We start from the raw sequence: 23,193 nt of genomic DNA, 5'->3' as shown, positions 1-23,193 counted from the left end.
CCGAAAGGACAGAAAAGCTGGAAACTTAGGTTTAGACTTGTAAACTGAAGTACACTTCACTTTCTTAGAGTCTGCTTCAGACTCCAGAATATTGTTTTAATTCTTCACCAAAAATAATATCTCCAGTAAAAGGTAAAGACTCTTGTACCCTTTTGGACTCTGAGTCAGCCTTCCATGTACATAGCCAGACTGCTCTGTGTGCGACTACTGCTGAGGCTTGAGAAGCTACTGTACACATAACCAAGGCTGCTTCTTATAAAAATAGCTGCCTGTTTAATATAATAATTTTATTTATATAGCGCTCTTTCTCCAATAGGACTCAAGGCGCTTAACAGATACATAGCATAATATAGTACAGAAAATAATGAAGTACAGAACAGCTTTTCATAAAATACAGAAGCATGAAGATACTAAATGGACATTATGGAAATGCTTGAGTAATCAGGAAAGTCTTGAGTCTACTTTTGAAGGATTCTATAGTTGGGGCCTCTCGCACCGTGCAGGGGAGTGAGTTCCATAGAGTCAGAGCCGCATAACTAAATGCTCGACCCCCAGATGAATTACGGGAGATTCTTGGTACTGCTAAAAGTCCTTCATCTACAGATCGCAGTAATCAAGTGGGGCAGTATGGTATCAGAAGCAGCTTCAGGTACCTTGGGCCCTGGTCATGTAATGCTTTGAAACTCCGCAAACCAATCTTGAAGATGATTCGCCATCTTACAGGCAGCCAGTGAAGGGAGTAGAGGATGGATGTTATGTGGCTGGAACGGGGCTGGTTGGTTAACAGCCTGGCAGCTGTGTGTTTTACACCAGCTGTAAGCGGTGCAATTCTTTTGCTGGGAGACCAAGGTAGAGGGCATTACAGTAGTCTAATCGAGATGATACAAATGCATGTATGACTTTTGGAAGATCATCTGAGGAATTAAGTACTAGATTCTGGCTATGTTCCTCAGGTGAAAGAACGAGGATTTGATTGTGGCCGATATCTGATGTTTAAGTGCCAAGCCACCATCCAGGACAACGCCAAGATTCCGCACACGATCAGTGGTTTGTAATTCTGAATCCCCGAGTGTAAGTCCAGTTGGTTGGCTATGCTGCAGTCTTATCCTTTGATGTTGCGGTCCTATCATAAGGACCTCTGTTTTATCCGGGTTCAGTCACAACCAACTGGCGCTCATTCACTCCTGGAGCTCAGCTAGACAGCCATTTAAGGCTGCTATTGGGTTATCAGTGCCTGGAGCAAAGGACAAGTACAGTTGTGTAACATCTGCATAGCAGTGGTAGACCAGGCCAGGGCGCCTGATTATTTCACCCAGCGGGAGCATGTTTACTGCAAAAAGCATGGGCAATAGTATAGAACCTTGTGGGACACCACATGGCAATGGCACTGATGGTGATGAGTATACTCCAGACGATATGCTCGGTGACCTGCCTGTGAGAAATTATTTGAACCAGCTTAGGACTGTGCCATCCAGTCCACAAAAATGTATCAGTCGCTCAATCAAAAGCCCATGGTCCATGCTATCAAATGCTGCCGAGAGATCTAGAAGGATTTAATATTGAACAGTCACCTGTCTCTTGCCATCAGAAGATCATTTAACACACACACACCAGGGCTGTTTCAGTGCTATGTCTTCTCCTGAACCCTGATTGGAATGGATCATACATTTTATGGGTTGTCAGGCGAGTTTCCGGTTGATTTGCAACCACTTTCTCAATAACCTTGTGCAATAGGGGACTTTTGTTCTCTAGTAGCCAATAAAAGATCATCTTCCAATGCATCAGCCCAGGCCGCCACCTTTCGCCATCCATGCTGTGGTCAAGGCCGGCCTCACAACTGCCCCTGACAGGGTAAAACAGTTTTAAGAAAACTATTTTCCTATCAGTTACCTCATTTACAGATGTTGAAGGCAGAGGTAATGTAGATCTCTGAATTGTCCCCTTCCGAAACATGTGTAGACTGTGAAGATGTTTCATGTCTGCGTGACTTAATTACCACAGGTCTTTCAGCCTGAACTGGTTGTGTCATAATCCCGGGGGAACGTTGCACATAAGGGTTAATAGGAAAGCCTATACCTGGTACTGGAGCTGGCACTATTCACTCAGCTATATTAGATGTTTGTGCAAATGATGCTCATGAAGGTTCTGCCTCAACCTGAGCCTGCCTTGGCATGTTAAGGAGGCTTTGAACCAGATCTTGAGCGGTTAACCCTGCTTTGCATGACAATCATGATATCAATGTAGGTACAGCTGTGGAGAGTCTATCCTCCTCATCCTTACCTCTCAGACATGATAAACAAATCACGCACCTGACTGGTGTTAACTACACAATTTGTGACTGAAATCACTTTAATGCTTGCTAAAGTGATATACAATCCAACCCCTTCCTGCTTTGCACCAGCATTGAGGATATGAGAAAGCAAAACTGACAGAAACACAGTATAAGTCATCAGTCACATTGTTATACATTAGTATATACTGGCAATATGAGCACATATTCAACTACAGATACATTTCAGGTATGTAGGAAAAACATATTACCTCATATAGGACTTTTAACGTATTCAGTCGCATAGGCAAAAGAAACAGTAGTAAACGTTTACAAGACTCATATGCAATGGGCACTTATACAACTACTCGTACCTCAATGGTAGGTAGAGACTCAGTGCTGAATCACCTGCCTCAGGAGCGGGATACAGGGAAACTTAACCCCGCTTTCAGGATCGATCAATACGTTAGCAAACGCTGAGTGGATACAGATGCTAATAGTAAACACAGACAGCCAAGTGAACACATTAGTATTAGTTAGTATCTAGCGTCTCAGATGGACGCTGGAAATCAGTTCATGACGGAAGACTCTGAGGAAACTGGCCCTGAACAGAGAGGAGGCGCGACCAGGGAAGTGTCTTACTCCCCACTGCTGACATCAACCCCAGGGATCGCGGCCTCATACTAACCCCTGGAGCCTATGATCCCTGAGGCCTAGCACTAGTGCACCCAAGGTGGCAGACGTGTCAGCAACTGTTCGGTAGTCTCCATCCTGAAAACAATCCAGCTGTGTCTTGAGTCTAAGCGGAATCGATGCCTTACCTTCTCACCGTGCTCCGGCCACAGCCTGGTAATGTTTGCTGGACTTTCTAGTACATCCTACACAGATGCCCGCCGAAACAGCACTGTACACATGGGTAAGCGTTGTTGCGACCTGGCGGGGAGTTGTTGGAGCGACTCTAAGGTACGTATAAGACGCTTTTTAGAAAGATCGCTCATAAAGAATAAGACTATAAAAGTAAAATAATAAAAAGCTTATGGCTGTTAATAACCAGCAGCCAATTGACGATGGCCCGGGCTCATGCCACACCAAACTAAAAACTGAATTGCCTGAGCCAGGAGGCGGGGATATAGGAGACTGGCCAGTTGCATTCTGGGAGGCCGAAAGCTATTGATCGATTGGTGCCATTCAGCTGACGCTACCTTATATCCCAATGTTATACTGTGGATAATCTGTGGACCCTGCAGGAGAAACCCTGCTGCATAGAGGTCCACCAGATTGCTAAGGTTCTTGGTGGGCTGTATGGTCAGACAGCAATGTTTGCCTGGGGTCAAAAGGATGGGAAAGTGAAGAAAGAGAATGTATGTGAGGATGTGTGGACTGTACAATTGGATAGGAAAGTTTATGAAGGTTATGTGGGTGGTTCGAACACTTGAAGGTTTGGGGACCTAAGAAAAGTCTTATTGTGCATGGGAGGTCATTCCAGAGAGTTGGTGCCGCCCGAAGAAAGTCCTGCATTCGTGTATGGGAGCGAAAAATTAGTGTGGATGAGAGCGTAGATCTTGTGCAGACCAAAGAGGTCAGATTGGGAGATATTTCGAAATAAGCAAAGAAATGTACGTTGGTGTAGTTTGGTAAATGTCCTTGTATGTGGGAAAAAGTATTTTAGATTGAATACGGTAGAATACTGGTAACTAATGGAGGTAACGTTTAGCCAAAAAATTAGCCTCTCAGGCTGCATTCAGAATGGATTGTAGTGGTGAGAGTCTCTTTTTTAGCAAGGCCAGTAAGAATACTATTGCATTAATCAATACGGGAGATGAGAGCATGGATTAGAGTTTTTGAAGTCTTCAGTAAGGTATGGTCGTATTTTGGATATGTTTTTAAAAAACATGTAACATGTTTTTGAGACATATTGAATGTGGGGAACAAAGGACAGTTCAGAGTCAAAGATGACACCTAACCAACGAGTTAATGGTAGGACTGATTGTCGCATTCTCAATAGTGATAGAGAAATCAGGTTGGTAACTATAATTGGTCAGTGGAAAGATTATTAATTCTGTTTTGGAAATATCAAGTTTGAGGTAGTGAGATGACATCCAAGATGAAACGGTAGAGACATTCAGTGACAAGGACCACTACAGATGTTGAAAAATCTGGGGCGGATAGGTAGATTTGAGTATCATCCGCATACAGATAATACCGAAATCCAAAAGAGCGGATTAGTTTTCCCAAGAGCAGTGGTATAGATTGAGAAAAGCAAAGGACCTAAGACTGAGGCTTGCGGTACTCCAGCTGACAGAGGTAGCGAAGAGAAGGTGGATTCAGAGTAGCAGACACTGAAAGAGCGATTAAATATGTAGGATGAGAACCAAGTAAGGGCTGTGCCCTGAAGACCTAGGGCAGAGATGGGGAACCTTTGGCACTCCAGCTGTTGTGTAACTACACATCCCCGCATGCCCTGCTACAGTTTTGCTATTTAGCCATGCTAAAACTATAGCAAGGCATGCTGGGATGTATAGTTCAACAACAGCTGGAATGCCAAAGGTTCCCCATCACAGACCTAGGGATTGTAATGTTTGTATGAGAAGACAGTGGTTAACAGTGTCAAAAGCGGTAGAGAGATCTAGAGGAATTTCAAGTGAGTAATGGCCTTTAGACTTAGCAGTGACCAGATCATTCACTTCTTTAGTCAGTGCTGTCTCTGTGGAGTGTTGGGAACAAAAGCATGACTGAAGTGGGTCCAATAAATTATGTGAGTTAAGAAGGTATATGAGGAGAGTGTAGGCAAGTCTCTCAAGAAGCTTGGAAGGGCATGAGAGACGTAGATTGAGAGAGAGAGCGTTCGGGTCAGAATTTTGTATTTTCAGAATGGGAGAAATCACTGAATGCTTGAACAGTGAAAGAAAGATAACAGTAGAGAGAGATTACAGATTTTTAGTTAAAGTTGAGATGAGCACAGGAGACAAAACTTTACTTATTTGTGAGGGTACAGGTGGAGAGGTAGCAGAGTAGGAGGATGAGAAGGGTGTTGATACTTCATCTTCATTTGTGGGAACAAATGAAGAGAAGGTGCCAGAGGATTCAGGTAGCGATGTGAGCATGTCACTGACTGAGGAAGAGCATAGGAATTAGAATCTTGTGCATTGATAGTGGATGGTGGGTTGGGTGAGGGAGAGTTGAGAAGTGATTTAAATGTATTAAAAAGTCACTTAGGGTTAGAGGCTTGAGCAGAGATAAGAGTTTGGAAATATGTTTGCTTTGTAGTGTGCAGGGCATACGCTAGGCGTGGTAGATAATGTTATAGGTGAGGAAGTCGCTTGGAGTACGAGATTTATGACACAGACGTTCAACCTTACGTAAGAGTTTTTGTGTCTTATTTTAGAGTGCAACGGTTGACATCTAAGCCTACGTGGAGTGCGGGGTGTAGTACGGTATGCCGGCGTTCGGGCTCCCGGCGACCAGCATACCGGCGCCGGGAGCCCGACCGCCGGCATACCGACAGCGTGGCGAGCGCAAAGGAGCCCCTTGCGGGCTCGCTGCGCTTGCCACGCTACAGGCACGGTGGCGCGCCACACTATTTTATTCTCCCTCCAGGGGGGTCGTGGACCCCCACAAGGGAGAATAGCTGTCGGTATGCCGGGTGTCGGGATTCCGGCGCCGGTATACTGTGTGCCGGGATCCCGACATTCGGCATACTGAAGACCACCCGGAGTGCGATGGGTAGCAATATACAATTGTGAGAATCATCATTAATTTAAAGTATTTGAACATAGTTCATGGCAGACAATGTATGGCCACACAGAAAAAAAACTTTTTTTTTCAGGCGCTAATATCAAATGCTATAAAAAACCCTTTTGGATATAATAACAATCAGCTGCAAAAAGTTAATGACCTGGGGTTAGCAGGTCAATCAAATTGCACTGGGCCACCCAAGTGCAATTAACCACAAAACTCCAATTGTTAGAAACTTTTGCGCTATATTATAAATTTATATGTTATGGCTGACGAAAATAACAGACTCCTATTGAATTAAAAATATTTAATAATATATGAATAATCACAAATCATAAAACAAGACCGGTCTTCGTAGTTTAAACATCTAAGATGACAAGTATATATACTTTCCAATAAAAGGAGGTGGACTTAAGCATATTCTGTGCACAGAGGTGTAAAAACTAGCTCTATAGCTAAATGACTTGATTTACAGAGTCAAAAAAATAGATCAAGTGTAGCTTGAAAACGGCACCTGCACTGGCGCCTGCTACAACCTGTCCTGCTCGGTCTGAATGCTCCACAGGTCTCCACCTCTACGTGCCGTTTGCGCCGTTTTCCCCGCAGCTAGAAGCCAGTGTGGTGGACGTCGGGATGTACTCCTGCTGATACTACTTGCTCACACCTCACGTAAGATTCCGGTTGAAAACGGCTCTCAGTCATTTTACTTACCTATGTTGGATTATTACATTCAAAGGAACTTTGATACAAAGTGACTGTCTATTGGAAACATCTATTATACGGGTTCTACCAGCAGCTACACTTGATCTATTTTTTTGACTTTGTAAATCAAGTCATTTAGCTATAGAGCTAGTTTTTACACCTCTGTGCACAGAATATGCTTAAGTCCACCTCCTTTTATTGGAAAGTATATATACTTGTCATCTTAGATGTTTAAACTACTAAAACCGGTCTTGTTTTATGATTTGTGATTATTCATATATTATTAAATATTTTTAATTCAATAGGAGTCTGTTATTTTCGTCAGCCATATCATATAAATTTATAATATAGCGCAAAAGTTTCTAACAATTGGAGACATAATGTATGGGTTAACTACTAGTGAGCTAGTGATAGGGAAAAACAAAATACTCCTGGAGGTTATATAATGTGACGCCTTCCCATTGTGTATTGTAAATCTTTCCAAACTGTCTTATACAAAATAACACAAATTGGGTGGGAATATGGCCAATGAAGTATTGTCAAGGAAATTAAATGAACTGTAATTACAGATGTAGCCATGCTCATCTCTGCCGTGATGCAGCATGCCGCATCACAGTAATATGAGTAGGGCTATATCTGTATGTTACTATTTGCTTTCCAAACATAATGGCAGCCGTGACGTATGACATGGGTTAAGCATAACAAAGTGTATAGAAAATGAAATAATTTTTTATTGAATAACAGTTTGAAAGATTTTCCTTCATAATGGAGCAGAAACATAAAACATTATATCCTGCAGCTAATGTCTGGTTAAGGTAAGAAGAGTTGACTCCCATGTTTTTCATAGACTGTCTACACAGAAGATTGCCATAACCTATGCAGAATACATTCTTAAGACACTAGCATCGCACAGCAGGTCTCCTTGGACAACTGCACAATGTCATCCTTAAACCATTTTACAGGAATATGTTTGGATGGAGCATGCCCTTAACGATGTCCTACATGAAGGACAAAACTGTGATCCAACTGCCTTTGTTCTGGAAAGGAAGAAATTGACTGCTCAAACGTAATGCATTCATAGACATGATATCTAGTGTTGCAGGAGGCATTGATCAGAAAGGGACCAAGGTGGAAAAAGGCAATGCTGTCCCAGAAGCATTCCTCAAGCTGCTCCAAACTACAGATGACATTGCCAATACAGAATCCTCCTCTGCTTCTCTCTTATTCCTCCATAGATTACAGGCAATGAGAGTAAAAGGAACCCCTAATGAAAACTCCCTTGCATCAACAGAGCACCCTTTGCTCTCATGTCTCTGAGTCCAGTAAAAATAAGATTTTACTCACCGGTAAATCTATTTCTCGTAGTCCGTAGTGGATGCTGGGGACTCCGTAAGGACCATGGGGAATAGACGGGCTCCGCAGGAGACTGGGCACTCTAAGAAAGATTTAGTACTACAGGTGTGCACTGGCTCCTCCCTCTATGCCCCTCCTCCAGACCTCAGTTAAGGAAACTGTGCCCGGAAGAGCTGACATTACAAGGAAAGGATTTTGGAATCCAGGGTAAGACTCATACCAGCCACACCAATCACACCGTATAACTTGTGATAACATACCCAGTTAACAGTATGAACAACAACAAAGCATCAACCACGGATGCCAACATAACATAACCCTTATATAAGCAATAACTATATACACGTATTGTAGAAAGTCCGCACTTGGGTCGGGCGCCCAGCATCCACTACGGACTACGAGAAATAGATTTACCGGTGAGTAAAATCTTCTTTTCTCTAACGTCCTAGTGGATGCTGGGGACTCCGTAAGGATCATGGGGATTATACCAAAGCTCCCAAACGGACGGGAGAGTGCGGATATCTCTGCAGCACCGAATGAGCAAACACAAGGTCCTCCTCAGCCAGGGTATCAAACTTGTAGAACTTTGCAAAGGTGTTTGAACCCGACCAAGTAGCTGCTCGGCAAAGCTGTAATGCAGAGACCCCTCGGGCAGATGCCCAAGAAGAGCCCACCTTCCTTGTGGAATGTGCTTTTACTGATTTTGGAGGCGGCAAGCCAGCCGCAGAATGAGCCTGCGGAATCGTGTTACAGATCCAGCGAGCAATAGTTTGCTTTGAAGCAGGAGCACCCAGCTTGTTGGATGCATACAGGATAAACAGCGAGTCAGTTTTCCTGACTCCAGCCGTTCTGGCTACATATATCTTCAAAGCCCTGACTACATCTAGTAACTTGGAATCCTCCAAGTCACGAGTAGCCGCAGGCACCACCATAGGTTGGTTCAAATGAAAAGATGACACCACCTTTGGCAGAAATTGCGGACGAGTCCGTAATTCTGCCCTGTCCATATGGAAAACCAGATAGGGGCCTTTACATGACAAAGCCGCCAATTCTGACACACGCCTAGCCGAAGCTAAGGCCAATAGCATGACCACTTTCCACGTGAGATATTTTAACTCCACGGTCTTAAGTGGCTCAAACCAGTGAGATTTCAGGAAACTCAACACCACGTTAAGATTCCAAGGTGCCACTGGTGGCACAAAAGGGGGCTGAATATGCAGCACTCCCTTTACAAATGTCTGAACTTCAGGTAGAGAAGCTAGTTTTTTTTTTTTTATGAAAGAAAATGGATAGGGCCGAAATCTGGACCTTAATGGACACCAATTTTAGGCCCAAAGTCACTCCCGATTGTATGAAGTGAAGGAAACGGCCCAGCTGGAATTCCTCTGTAGAGGCATTCCTGGCCTCACACCCAGCAACATATTTTTGCCGTATACGGTGATAATGTTTAGCCGTCACGTCCTTCCTAGCCTTTATCCGCGTAGGAATAACCTCATCCGGAATCCCTTTTTTCTGCTAGGACCCGGCGTTCAACCGCCATGCCGTCAAACGCAGCTGCGGTAAGTCTTGGAACAGACAAGGTCCCTGCTGCAACAGATCCTGCCCTAGAGGCAGAGGCCATGGGTCCTCTGTGAGCATTTCTTGCAGCTCTGGATACCAAGTCCTTCTTGGCCAATCCAGAACCATGAGTATTGTTCTCACTCCTCTTTTCCTTATGATTCTCAGCACCGTGGGTAAGAGAGGAAGAGGAGGAAACACATAAACCGACTGGAACATCCACGGTGTCACCAGTGCGTCTACAGCTATCGCCTGAGAGTCTCTTGACCTGGCGCAATACCTCTGTAGCTTTTTGTTGAGGCGGGATGCCATCACGTCCACCTGTGGCAGTTCCCACCGACCCACAATCTGCGCGAAGACTTCTTGATGAAGTCCCCCCTCTCCCGGGTGTAGGTCGTGCCTGCTGAGGAAGTCTGCTTCCCAGTTGTCCACTCCCGGAATGAACACTGCTGACAGTGCTCGTACGTGATTCTCCGCCCATCGAAGAATTCTGGTGGCTTCTCGCCACCCTGCTCCTTGTGCCGCCTTGGTGGTTTACATGAGCCACTGCGGTGATGTTGTCTGATTGGATCAGCACCGATTGGTTGCAAAGCAGGGTCTCTGCTTGACTTAGGGCGTTGTATATGGCCCTTAGTTCCAGGATATTGATGTGAAGGCAAGTCTCCTGACTTGACCACAGCCCTTGGAAACTTCTTCCCTGAGTGACTGCCCCCACCCTCGGTGGCTTGCATCCGTGGTCACCAGGACCCAGTCCTGAATGCCGAACCTGCGGCCCTCGAGAAGGTGAGTACTCTGCAGCCACCACGGGAGAGACACCCTGGCCCCGGGGGATAGGGTGATTAACCGATGCATCTAAAGATGTGATCCGGACCACTTTGTCCAGTAAGTCCCATTAGAAGGTCCTCTCATGGAACCTGCCGAAAGGAATGGCCTCGTATGATGCCACCATCCTTCCCAGGACTCGAGTGCAGTGATGCACTGACACCTGTTTTGGTTTTAATAGATTCCTGACCAGTGTCACGGGCTCCTGAGCTCTCTCTATCGGGAGATAAACCCCTTTTCTGGTCTGTGTCTAGGATCATGCCTAGGAGAGGCAGATGAGCTGTAGGAACCAACTGCGACTTTGGAATATATAGAATCCAGCCGTGTTGCCGTTACACTTCCAGAGAAAGTGATACGCTGTTCAGCCACTGCTCTCTTGATCTCGCTTTTATGAGGAGATCGTCCAAGTACGTGATAATAGTGACACCTTGCTTCCGCAGGAGCACAATCATTTCCGCCATTACCTTGGTGAATATTCTCGGGGCCGTGGAGAGACCAAACGGCAACGTCTGAAATTGCTAATGACAATCCCGTACCGCAATTCTGAGGTACGCCTGATGAGGTGGATAAATGGGGACATGAAGGTATGCCTCCTTTATGTCCAGAGTCACGATAAAATCTCCCCCTTTCAGGCTTGTAACGACCGCTCTTAGCGGTTCCATCTTGAACTTGAACCTTTTCAGGTATATGTTCAGGGATTTTAAATTCAATATGGGTCTGACCGAACCGTCTGGTTTCGGGACTACCATATGGTCGAATAATAACCCCCTCCTTGTCGAAGGAGGGGAACCTTGACCACCACCTGTTGAAGATACAATTTGTGAATTGCAGTTAACCCCGTTTCCCTCTCGTGGGGGGAAGCCGGCAGGCCCGTCAGTGAGGAGGCATCTTCTCAAAGTCCAGCTTGTATCCCTGAGACACAATATCTATTTCCCAGGGATCTAACAGGGAGTGAACCCACTTGTTGCAGAACTTACGAAAGCGTGCCCCCACCGGGCCTAGCTCCGTCTGTGGAGCCCCAGCGACATGCAGTGGATTTTCATAGAGGCCGGGGAGGACTTCTGTTCCTGGGAACTAGCTGTGCTGTGCAGCTTCTTTCCTCTGGCCCCGCCTCTGGCAAGAAAGGACGCACCTCGGACTTTCTTGTTTCTTTGTTCGAAAAGCTGCATTTGATAACGACGTGCTTTCCTAGGCTGTGCAGGAATATAAGGCAAAATATCCGAATTACCAGCTATAGCCGTGGAGACCAGGTCCGAGAACCCTTCTCCACACAATCCTCAGCCTTCCATATGCCACTTAAGTTGGCATCATCTGTCCATTGCATATTCTACAGGACACGTCAAGCAGAAATCGACATAGCTTTGACTCTAGGACCCAGTATACTCATGTCTCTTTGGGCATGTTTGATTATATATATCTCTTAAGACAGCATCTTTAATATATATACATATCTCTCTATATGCAATATATATATATATATATATATATATATATATATATATATATATATATATATATATATATATATATATATACACACACACTAGGGTCTCAATTTCTGCTGATAAGGTACCTCCACGCCGCCCCAGTGCTATAAACCAATGCCGACACAATCGCCGGTCTGAGTAGTGTACCAGAATGCGCACGCTATCTGCAGGATCCCTGAGAATAGCTAGGGTTACCTTCTGTGCAAACGTGACACCCTAGGGGAAGATTCCCATCCCATCCTGGCCCTAGTGGGGAAAGGATATTGCCTGAGAAATCTTTGTGGGAAGCTGCAGTCTCTTGTCTGGAGATTCCCGCTCTTTTTCCTCATGAGAGGAGGGAAATTTACCTCAGCTTTCTTCCCCCTAAACATGTGTACCCTTGTGTCGGGGACAATGAGTCATCAGTGATATGCAAATCATCTTTTATTACAATAATCATATATTGAATACTTCTCTGCCATTTTGGCTGTCACTTTGATTATCGTAGTCGATACTGGAGTCAAACTCCGTGTCGATATCAGTGTTTATTATTTTGGATAGTGATCATTGTGAGACTCTGAAGGTCTCTGCGCCATAGGGACAGACATGGGTCGATTTCCTGTCTGTTCTCTAATTTTTTGTGCAATAAATTCACCTTAGCACTTACACATATCCAAACAGGTGTCGGCGTTGTCGACGGAGACACCCTCACACACACATATTTGCTCTATCTCCTCCTTAGGGGAGCCTTTTACCTCAGACATGTCGACACACACGTACCGACACACCACACACACAGGGGATGCTCTATTTGAAGACAGTTCCCCCACAAGGCCCTTTGGAGAGACAGAGAGAGAGTATGCCAGCACACACCCCAGCGCTATATGACCCAGGAATCACACAGTAACTTAGTGTTAACCCAGTAGCTGCTGTATATATTGTTTTTACGCCAAATTTATGTGCCCCCCCCCTCTCTTTTTCACCCTCTTTCTACCGTGAGTCTGCAGGGGAGAGCCTGGGGAGCTTCCTCTCAGTGGAGCTGTGGAGAGAAAATGGCGCGGGTGAGTGCTGAGGAAGAAGCCCCGTCCCCTCAGCGGCGGGCTTCTGTCCCGCGTTTCTGTGTAAAAATAATGGCGGGGGCTCATGCATATTACAGTGCCCAGCTGTATATATGCTGCTTTTTGCCAGGAGGTACTCAATTGCTGCCCAGGGCGCCCCCCCCTGCGCCCTGCACCCTACAGTGACCGGAGTGTGTGGATTAGTGTGGGAGCAATGGCGCACAGCTGCAGTGCTGTGCGCTACCTCATATGAAGACAGGAGTCTTCTGCCGCCGATTTTGACGTCTTCTTGCCTCAACCCGCCGGCTTCTGTCTTCTGGCTCTGCGAGGGGGACGGCAGCGCGGCTCCGGGAACGAACGACCAAGGTTAAGTTCCTGTGTTCGATCCCTCTGGAGCTAATGGTGTCCAGTAGCCTAAGAAGCGCAACCTAGCCGCAGTTAGTAGGTTTGCTTCTCTCCCCTCAGTCCCACGTAGCAGAGAGTCTGTTGCCAGCAGAAGCTCTCTGAAAATATAAAACCTAACTAAAATACTTTCTTAATAGCAAGCTCAGGAGAGCTCACTAAAATGCACCCAGCTCCTTCCGGGCACAGATTCTAACGGAGGTCTGGAGGAGGGGCATAGAGGGAGGAGCCAGTGCACACCAGTAGTACTAAATCTTTCTTAGAGTGCCCAGTCTCCTGCGGAGCCCGTCTATTCCCCATGGTCCTTACGGAGTCCCCAGCATCCACTAGGACGTTAGAGAAATCAAGTTACTGTGGTGGTGTTCATATATGTTGTATCTGGTCTATTTAAGGAAGTTTGAACATCTTTACTAGTGATTGAAACACATAGCCCATTCTACTGGATGGATGAATGAATATTCACTTATATACTGTTGACTTTACCTGCCACATTCAACAAAGAAAGGGATACAAAATTTTATTATGCTCATGACTGGACTACCAACACTTCCACTATTATTTTCCTGTTACTTGCACTACCTTAGTGATTTATCAAAGCTGCCCCTGTCCTATAGCTGAAAAAACAAACAAACCCTGGTATGTTGCGTCTTAAAAGAGATCCATAGTACTGACCGCCATCCCATACTGACCTTATTTTCTGAAGAATTGTGTGCATGCATTCTTTTGGTCTGCAGCTAACACTTCTATAAATAGACTTTGGTAAGCACAAACCATTCTGGTTCTGAGAAGTACACTTAGAATTGGTTCCTGCCATCTTCCAAGGAATTTTGTTGCCACCTTTGTAAGTCTAAGAGCGAGTAGATCCAGTTTATGCCACTTTGCCCAAGAGAATAAGACAATCCCTTATTGACACTATTCAACTAGATGTTGAATTTTGATGATTCATTTTTGTTTTGACAAAGACTGTATCTGTACTCACAAGAACTGCAATTGTTATAAGTTTACTTTTAGCTGTGTTGATGATCCAACTGTGTTCATGTAGGAAAGTAATCATCGGAGCTGTTCTGTCTTAGGAAACACGCGTTAGCTTTTCTGTCACAAGAGTTACATTCAGATAAACCAATACCATCTTTCCCTGATCCCTGAAGGTGGCCATAAGAACTACAAGCAACTTGGTGAAATTCAATGAAGTAGAAATCCTGAATGGGAGCCATATTAGAAAGTGATGATCAAGTTAGAAAAATCTGCAAAACTGCTGAGATCAATTTATAGTAGGAATGTATATAAGGCATTATTGCAAGTCTCCTTTCTCTGTATGCTATTCCATAATGCCTCCAAATATGCCAAGGATAACTGTAACTGGGACTGCACAAAGACATTTCCTTCCTTGTTGAGAAGGTCACAAGCCCAGTGATTTTGAGTAATAAGCACCCACAGAACTCCATGGAGTTTATATAGAAGAGAGCAATTGCGAGGCATTTGGCCCTGTCTTGCCTTCTTTAACGCTGAAGGAACGAAAAGGTTGCTATGAAGCTTTTGAAAATATGATTTTTCTGGCAGATGGCTCAGTGCTTCTCTGAAGTTTCTGTCTTGTGGCAAATTATAGCATTTTTAGCCGTTGATATCGGAATCCTATTTTTCACCAAACAAAAAAAAGCTTTCAAATGTAAGTATGGTTAAATGATTATTGAATAGTGGGAATACAGTTCTGGCAAATACTGCTAAAGCCATACTTCTAGGGGAGAATGTAATTGTATCCAGTGCTGATTTACACACAAAATCAAACTTCAACACTTTTAAATCAATATTTTCTACTCAATTTCTCTTGGACATCATCATATAGTCTATTGGTTTATATTTTAAGCACCAAGAGAGGGGAGGTATGGCTGGGGTGGCTTGAGGGTGCTCTGCGACTCAGAGGCGAACCCCTATAATGTTAGGGACCTGTCCGACGAGGTCACCATGAAATAGGTGGGCAGGCTCACACCTTTGATAAAGTCACGTGATCCGCGCCAGGACTCCTCCCTCAAATCTCCTGTGGCAGTAACACCCGCTTCTCCCCTCTCGATATTACAAAGGGCTTCTCATGTTCATTGAGAGTGCAAAGCACTGCTTCCAGTGGGACCTCCGCGGCTCACCCCGGCCAGCATCATGGTGATTCCTCCAGCACAATCCGAGATTGAGCAATAGTGTGGACTTTACCCGAGGACGCTTGGGCTCACCAGCTCACCGGAGAGGCAAAACATTCACCTGATTACCGCTGCATAAGATACCGGCTGTGGCACACTGTGATTCTACAGTGGACAATTACCGCGATTAACATTGCCATTCAGGAGTAATGCTCTCTAATCCATCATCAGTTACACATGTGCACAAGGTAACTTTTTCTGTTGCATTTTGAAACAAAATTACCAAGTCTTTCTGCAAGCATCTTTTATTTGCTAGTTACTTTATGAACGTTTCAACCAATCTCTTACTCCATGTTGGGATTAATCACTTCAGCTGATTGCTACAGCTCCACTGGTTTGTGAACTGTGATGTGATATTCTTCTACCAGCTAATATTTAATGCGGCATTTCAGTGAATAAGGGATACTAATCAACTTTTTTTTATAGATTTTTAATAATCAGTGTTATTTGTGAATTTTTATGCTATATGTACTGTATGTTTATGCTATATGTATTCTAAGTGCAATATTCATTAAATATTTAATGCTTACTTCTTGCTAACCATTTGTTTGATATTAAATTGCAGTTCCCACAAGTGCTGCTATTCCTCTATTTTTTTGGGCAGGCTCATATATTGGCCAATATATGCCAAGAATCTTGGATATGATGGCTGTTATACTTTTAATGGTGTATGGTGCACCTGCACTCTTGTTCCTATATTGTAGTACTAAATCCCAGCAAGGTAGAACATCCCATTATAAGAAACTAGGGTATGCAGTCCAGGCCCACTCTTCACAATATATTGTATATTATTTGTGTGTATACACACCTGAGGGCTAAAACGCCCTCATTCTGGATTACCACCCCACCCACTGCCTCTTAGGCTTTTAAACAGGGAACTAGCATATGCTGACTGCACACAAGCCATAGGAAGAGGTTTTCAATTATACAGAAAGTCAGTTTGCGGGTGAACTTTTGGGGCGTGGGGCTCCTTGGATTGCTCTGGCTGGGCCACTTTGGGGCATCACCACCTTACAATTGTTTTTGACACCTATATCACCCTGTGTTTGTTTTTATTTATGTAGCATTTTTCACACATCTTTACACTTGTAACACTGATCAGCTAACCTCACATTCTAACACTCTGACACCTTACTGCTGTCCTTCTAACACTCAGCAGTCTCTTTCACTTGCCTAACACTAATTTCTCACTTCAATCCCTTATTTGTGTGATGCCCTGGGGTCGTATGGCTGGAGCGGTTTGGGGGTGCTCTGTGCCTCAGAGGCGAACCCCTATAATGTTAGGGACCTGTCCGACAAGGTCAACGTGAAGTAGCTGGGCAGGCTCATATATTAGCCAATATATGCTAAGAAGCACGAATATGATGATTGTTATAATTTTAATGGTGTATGGTGCACCTGCACTCTTGTTCCTATATTGAAGCACCAAGATATGTAAACCATAGCAACGTTAAACTTTATAATTGTTTATGTACTGTTCAATGAAATGTAGAGCTTTTTAAATCAACTTTCCATTTTCCTATCCATCAGTTTGGCAGGCTCTTGCATCCGAGCACCTCCACCTCATGTAGGCTTTTAGAAAGGGACAGTCTTCAAACTACTTGCCACCAGCTACAGTATTCAATGTACCTAAAGTACTAGTGTTGTGATAGTTTGCAAACTTTCTCTTTCTGTATTAATAGTGTATGAAATGCAGGGATGCTCTGAATCTTTAGTATCTAGCAAACAGTTTCCAGACATCCAACTGGACAACCCTGTTCTAGTGCAATAGTGGTCCAAGCAAAAAAAAAAAAAAAGGGTCATGAATTGTAGGTACTAGACACTACTAAGAAAAATCTTCATACTGAAAAGGATACACGGAGTTATGGTTATTCGGAATAGGCCTTTATTATCTTAAAAGAGACATTCTGGAGAAAGCTAATTTTTGTGAATATGTTTAAAAGAGGAAATCTGAAGGTAAAATTACCATAATCTAGATCCACACTTGCCTGTGATCTGGGGCTCTTTAGCCCATGTATATCATAGAAACCTTAATTAGTAACAAGTGTCCGGAGTAGATGCCTCCACCCTCAGAATTATCTGTTCAGGAGGCTGATATAGGGGATATAATCCACACACAAAACTCCATCATAATCCTCAAATAAAGGTTTACAGTATAATTTGTTGAAAGTCACAATGAGGCATGCTCTGACTTAGTACAGAGAATGAAAAGAATCACTAACTAAAAGTTGTAAAGAAAGCACCCTTAAGTTTTACCTATGTGCTCTTCATGTTTTTGAGGGTGGGTTCCATATTGAAAACCCCCTCAATGAATCTTAAGGGCCCAGCAGAACACTTCCAAACACTTGGTCGGATTCAGAAATGGATGCTGCTTTGTCTGTACTAGTGCCCGTTGGTGGAATCGTACATGTGACAATATACAATTGCTAGTTTCAGCTTTTCCACTGTGCACTGGGAAGTGCAAACCTTGAGACGCTAATTTTCTGAGGCCCTGTACACTGCCGGTAGTTCTACACCATCGGTGCACCAAAGTGACCATCATCAACACCTACATCAGCTTATGGCAGTCTGTGAAAGCAGCTATGCCATTGAAAATGCAGCCCACTTCCACTGACATGTCCGTGATGCCCCCACATAGCTGATATTTTTTTTATGTTCACCTCAGGTCACTGCCCATCTATTGACTACTCCAGTTCCTATATTAAACAATCCTGTATGCAAAAGAACCTTTGTGTGTACAATCAGAGGAATGCATGTGCATTAATCGCTCAACTGCACTTACAGTCAACATTGCTTTCAGTTAACTTCCACCTCTGAATCAGGCTCGCTGAGTACATTTTCACCACCAGAAATGAGGTCATATGTGCTTACAGAAAGAGGCCCAAGTCCCCAACAACGCGTCTCCTACTCAAAATAGCAACTAGTGCTCCCTGGAAGCCACCCATATCCCTACTTGCACTCATAGAGGTGCATTGCAGGGGCTCTTCAGAGATGCTTACGCCACCCACAACAAAACAGTACACACAAGCTGACTGAGCTGAGACAAAAGTTCTCTAGTCAGCCGACTGACCCATGTGTTACGCCTGCCATGGATTTAGAAAAAAAACTGTTTTGTAGTACAGTGTTAATATTATGGTAACTCACCTAGTGTATAGTGGTTTCAAAACCTCCTCTGTGAATCTTTATTAAAAAATGCATATTACATATACAAATCTCTTTACAGGAAGCTTGTTATAGCAACATGCAAATCACGAATAACCAATTTAAAACAGAAACATTCCAATCTTACCATTTATGTACAAACTCTTGGAAGTCTGGTGTGAAGACTCCAGATGGGAGCTTAGGAGGAGGCTGCAAAACAAAAAAACATGCTGTAGGTAAACTGAGCAAGAAGCAACATTGAGTGGGAGTGTAGAATAAATGTTACATTAGGATGAAAAATCTTGAAAATAAAGACACCAGCATGTCCAGGGAAACACTCAATAAGCACATTAAATAGCTCACAACCAACTGGATGTTGTTGTTTAGCACAGCACTCACTACTCACTACTCACCACTCCCAAAGCTTTATTGTCTACTCTGCATAAATAAATATTGATCCCTTGCAAGATCTGTTGATGCCTGAGACGTGTGAACCCATGAGGTTGCCATTGCTCTAATAATTTATGCTTCAATTTCTATGGGACCTCATGTTCTAGCCTCTTATAATTTAACCTGCCTAATCCATCTTGCCAGTGTGTTTTTGGAAGAAGCTGGAACCTGATATGTACCTTCAGAAAGTAAAAAAGAGGTGATCTGTCTTTCAGAAATCCTTTGTTCTAGAAATATATATTAAAATTGCTGTAACTATATCTAACGTATGTCCTTTTTTATTTTATATTTTGGCTTTGGACTAAAAGCCGAAGTACAGTCGTTTGATTGATGTGAAACTTGGGAGATCATTTTAGAGAAGAATGCAGTATTTGCACACTATCTGAATTTATGTTCTAAAATGGTTCCTTGTACAATAACACTTGACATTTTCCAACTATTTTGTCAGATGTGATAGCCACTAAAATTATTACTTTGAGTGGCAGCCACTTGAGTGGTACAATAGATTCTAGTGTTAATTGAGAAATGCTAGTTTCCAGTACCACAATCATTTGGATCTGTACCAATATACAGAGGTTTTCCAAACTCTACAGCAGAGGTTCTCAAACTCAGTCCTCGGGGGCACACACAGTGCATGTTTTGCAGGTCTCCTCACAGAATCGCAAGTGAAATAATTAGCTCCACCTGTGGACCTTTTAAAATGTGTCAGTGAGTAATTAATACACCTGTGCACCTGCTGGGTTACCTGCAAAACAGGCACTGTGTGTGCCCCCGAGGACCGAGTTTGAGAACCTCTGCTCTATAGCATAGGTTTTAAAGATTTATTTCTTGTTTGCTTTAACACTTCCATACATTTAAAATACATTTATACTTCAGCAATGACCACTCAATTTTCATACCAACAGAGATAAAAAGTCTCTGGATTTGCAAGACTGGTCCCCAAAGTAGAAGGTCAGACCGATAAGGAAGATAGAAATCGAAGTGACTGTTCTAAAAGCATCCCTTTTGCTACTGCAAAAAAATATCTGCAAGGAAAAAATGGAAGCTCTGCAAGTTAGGGCACTTATTCCTTCTGAGTCTTTGTGAATTTTGCCAGTTTGGAGATTTGAATGATGCACCTTCACTCCAGTATCTGAACACTGTAGCATCTGCAAAGGTATGCATCTGGCAGGATGCGATAGAGTCTGAGATTGCCTTGCAAGTGATTGTCCCTTTAAAAAACATCTGAGATTAGCCAGCAACCCGCACCTCTGGTGATCCCAGACTCAATTACATCCCTCCGTTGGTCTCTCTGTGGCTTCTCTCATGGGTCTCCTTCCTGCTCTGACGCAGACTTTTGAGGGACAGTGCCTGGGTGATATAATGCAGCTTCCATTTCCTCACAGTAGTTCCAACAGTGCTCACTGGGATATTATTTTGTAGCCTTTACCTATCTTGTGCCGGTCCATAACTTTATTTTTACTTTTCCTAGAATGCCCTTTAGGCTTCACTTTCACAGCTGTCCCTTAGATCAAGGTATGACTAATGTTATTAAAATAGACGACAGTGTTATAGTCATGAAAGCTGTCCTTTTTTAATTTAGTTTAAAGGATTCACAGATAGAGACTTTTTTAAAGACCCTTATTAAGCAAATATATCTGATCTGCATAAACTTGTAGCTTCCACAGCATGTGGGTGAATACTTATACAAGTACATATTTTTATTTCTGCAAATAATGAATTACGAGTTTGAAAATTTTCTTTAAGAGCCTACTGTTCACAATAAAAATACTGTCTGGAACAAACGGTCATATGTAGTACAGGAAACATTTTTTTTTAGGGGGATGAATACTTTTGTGAGCCAAGGTAAATAACAAAATCTATCGACATCAGCACGTTTATCATTTTATTTATCAAACTATAATCAGAAGAGTTAATAGATGCTCGGTTATGCTGCCCACAAGCACTGCAATATCTGGCCCAATAATGTGTGTGGACTGAAAACAGCAGCGATATCAATTCTCTTGATATCTAGGGCCCCATCATCTTACATGGCTGAATATGTGGTTACTGCTGCTTGTGGAGTCCTATTAAAATGATGCTAAGCCTGCAATGCAGACAGATGATGCAGGTAGACAAACAGCTGATAAGGTCACCCATGTGTGCTCAATCTGAACGATAATTTAGTAAGTTAATCACAGGGTTCACCTGTCAACTACTGTATGGCCAGCTTTGTCAGAGGTAAATGCAAGATTTTAAACAGCCTGAAGATGGGATATACACACTACACTAGTTGGTAGAAAAAAATAAAATAAAATGAGAGAGAGAGAGAGAGAGAGAGAGAGAGAGAGAGAGAGAGAGAGATTGCATATTGCAGAAAGGACACAGTCATATTTACATCAGCTCTGAAGCAGACTGGCAAATCTTCTCCAAGGAAAAACTAGAATTATCTGAAGGAGTGCTAGTACAAAAGATGAATGAATGAGATATTAAACCACCAGATTGTACTCAAAACATATCTCTGTCTAAAATTAAACCAATCTGGTCACAGTTAGATGAATAATTATAATGATCGCATGTATCAAAATATAAAAGACACTTTAAATAGCTGTTATATTTTAAATTATGTTACATATCATAGTAGTATGGAATCCGGTCTCTAGGTCGACCACACTTAGGTCGACATTGTCTAGGCCGACCACTATTGGTCGACATGACAGAAGGTCGACATGAGTTTTTCACTTTCTTTTCTTTTACTTTTTCGTGCTACACGATCCACATGGACTACAATTGGGAACGGTAACCTGTGCCGAGCGCAGCGGAGCGAGAAGCATGGTGAGCGAAGTGAGCCATGCGAGGGGATACGGTGCACTAATTGAGATTCCTGGTCACTCTACAGAGAAAACAACACCAAAACAAACTCATGTCGACCTAGAGATCCTGTCAACCTAAGTGTGGTCGACCCTATGATCCACACCCAGTAGTATATTGGCACACAATTCAAGGAAAGATTTAAGGCGCCCTCAGACAATCAGCATTTCTTTCACGGCACCCCTGAGTTATGGGGGACATTCAGTTAGAGACTTCCTGTTGGAACGTGCCTATACAAAGCGAGATTTACGGTAGTAAGTCCTTGCTTTTTTCTAGCTCACACCTATTAGAAGTGCAAACAAAACTGAGGTTTTCCTACCATAATATTTGGACATACAGATGTAGCCATGCTCATCTATGCCGCGATGCGTACGCACACTTCGAGTCATGGTGCAAAAGCGCTGCTCTGCGAGTGATTGCAGCGGGCATTCGCTCCATAGAATAATGTGGTGTGTATGTACGCAGCGGGCACACTTTCCGCGTGGTTACATCTGTAGTTGCTCTCCTTTGTTCCTGCTGCATCTGGTCAGCCACTAGCAGTAGTCTTGACTATCACATGCAACAGAAGAGGAGGAAAGAAGGGAGAAGTGGAAGACGAGGGGAGGAGAAGGTATAGAACAAGGGGGCTGCGGTAGGATATGGGATTGAAGAAAAAAGGGGAACAGATAGGATGTGGGGACAGAGGTTGACATACACACAAAGAATCAGAGACAGACACACATACACATTCAAATTTGGAGACAGAGAGCCTAGTACAAAGTGGGTGATAGACACAGAGGGGTATCAGAGACGCACACAGATAATGTGACACATATGAGAAGGATGGACCAGAGTCAGGGGAAGTGAAGGGAAAATGCTTACACTGAATTCTGCTGTGATCCCAGGATGCTGTGCAGGAACCCTGTTTACCCATGATGTATTCCATTTGGTTGTCAGCAGATAGCAATATTTTGAGAGAATGTCTTAGCAATAAATCATCAGTGCCCATTACCTTGTTCCCACTTTGCTCCACAGGGGAGGAGTGGAAGAATGGAGCAGAGGAGGTGGTGGCCAGCACAGTCACCCACAATAGTGCAGCCTGTGCAAATGGCTGCACACTGGCTCTGTAAGGCTTGCAGGCAGCATGTGGCCTAGCACAAACATACATGCTGGTTCAAATGACTTTATTTGAGACTGGACTCCCCATGGTACCTCTGAGA

General features: G+C 43.6%; 1 protein-coding gene across 5 annotated transcripts in view; it reads right to left on the bottom strand.

Annotated features, from left to right (window-relative positions):
* The window catches only part of MAP2K2 (mitogen-activated protein kinase kinase 2), a 162,377-nt gene that overhangs the window by 4,576 nt on the left and 134,608 nt on the right, over positions 1-23,193 (bottom strand). For all 5 annotated transcript variants that reach the window (XM_063914867.1, XM_063914866.1, XM_063914865.1 and 2 more), the window contains exon 9: positions 18,843-18,904. In XM_063914867.1, coding sequence (XP_063770937.1) covers positions 18,843-18,904 — 62 coding nt within the window. The remainder of the gene's footprint in view (positions 1-18,842; positions 18,905-23,193) is intronic.

Source organism: Pseudophryne corroboree, chromosome 1 (assembly GCF_028390025.1).
Source record: "Pseudophryne corroboree isolate aPseCor3 chromosome 1, aPseCor3.hap2, whole genome shotgun sequence".
NCBI classification, from domain to species: Eukaryota; Metazoa; Chordata; class Amphibia; order Anura; family Myobatrachidae; genus Pseudophryne; species Pseudophryne corroboree.
The sequence above is the reverse complement of the archived record's forward strand: the minus strand, read 5'-3'. Positions and strand labels throughout refer to the sequence as shown.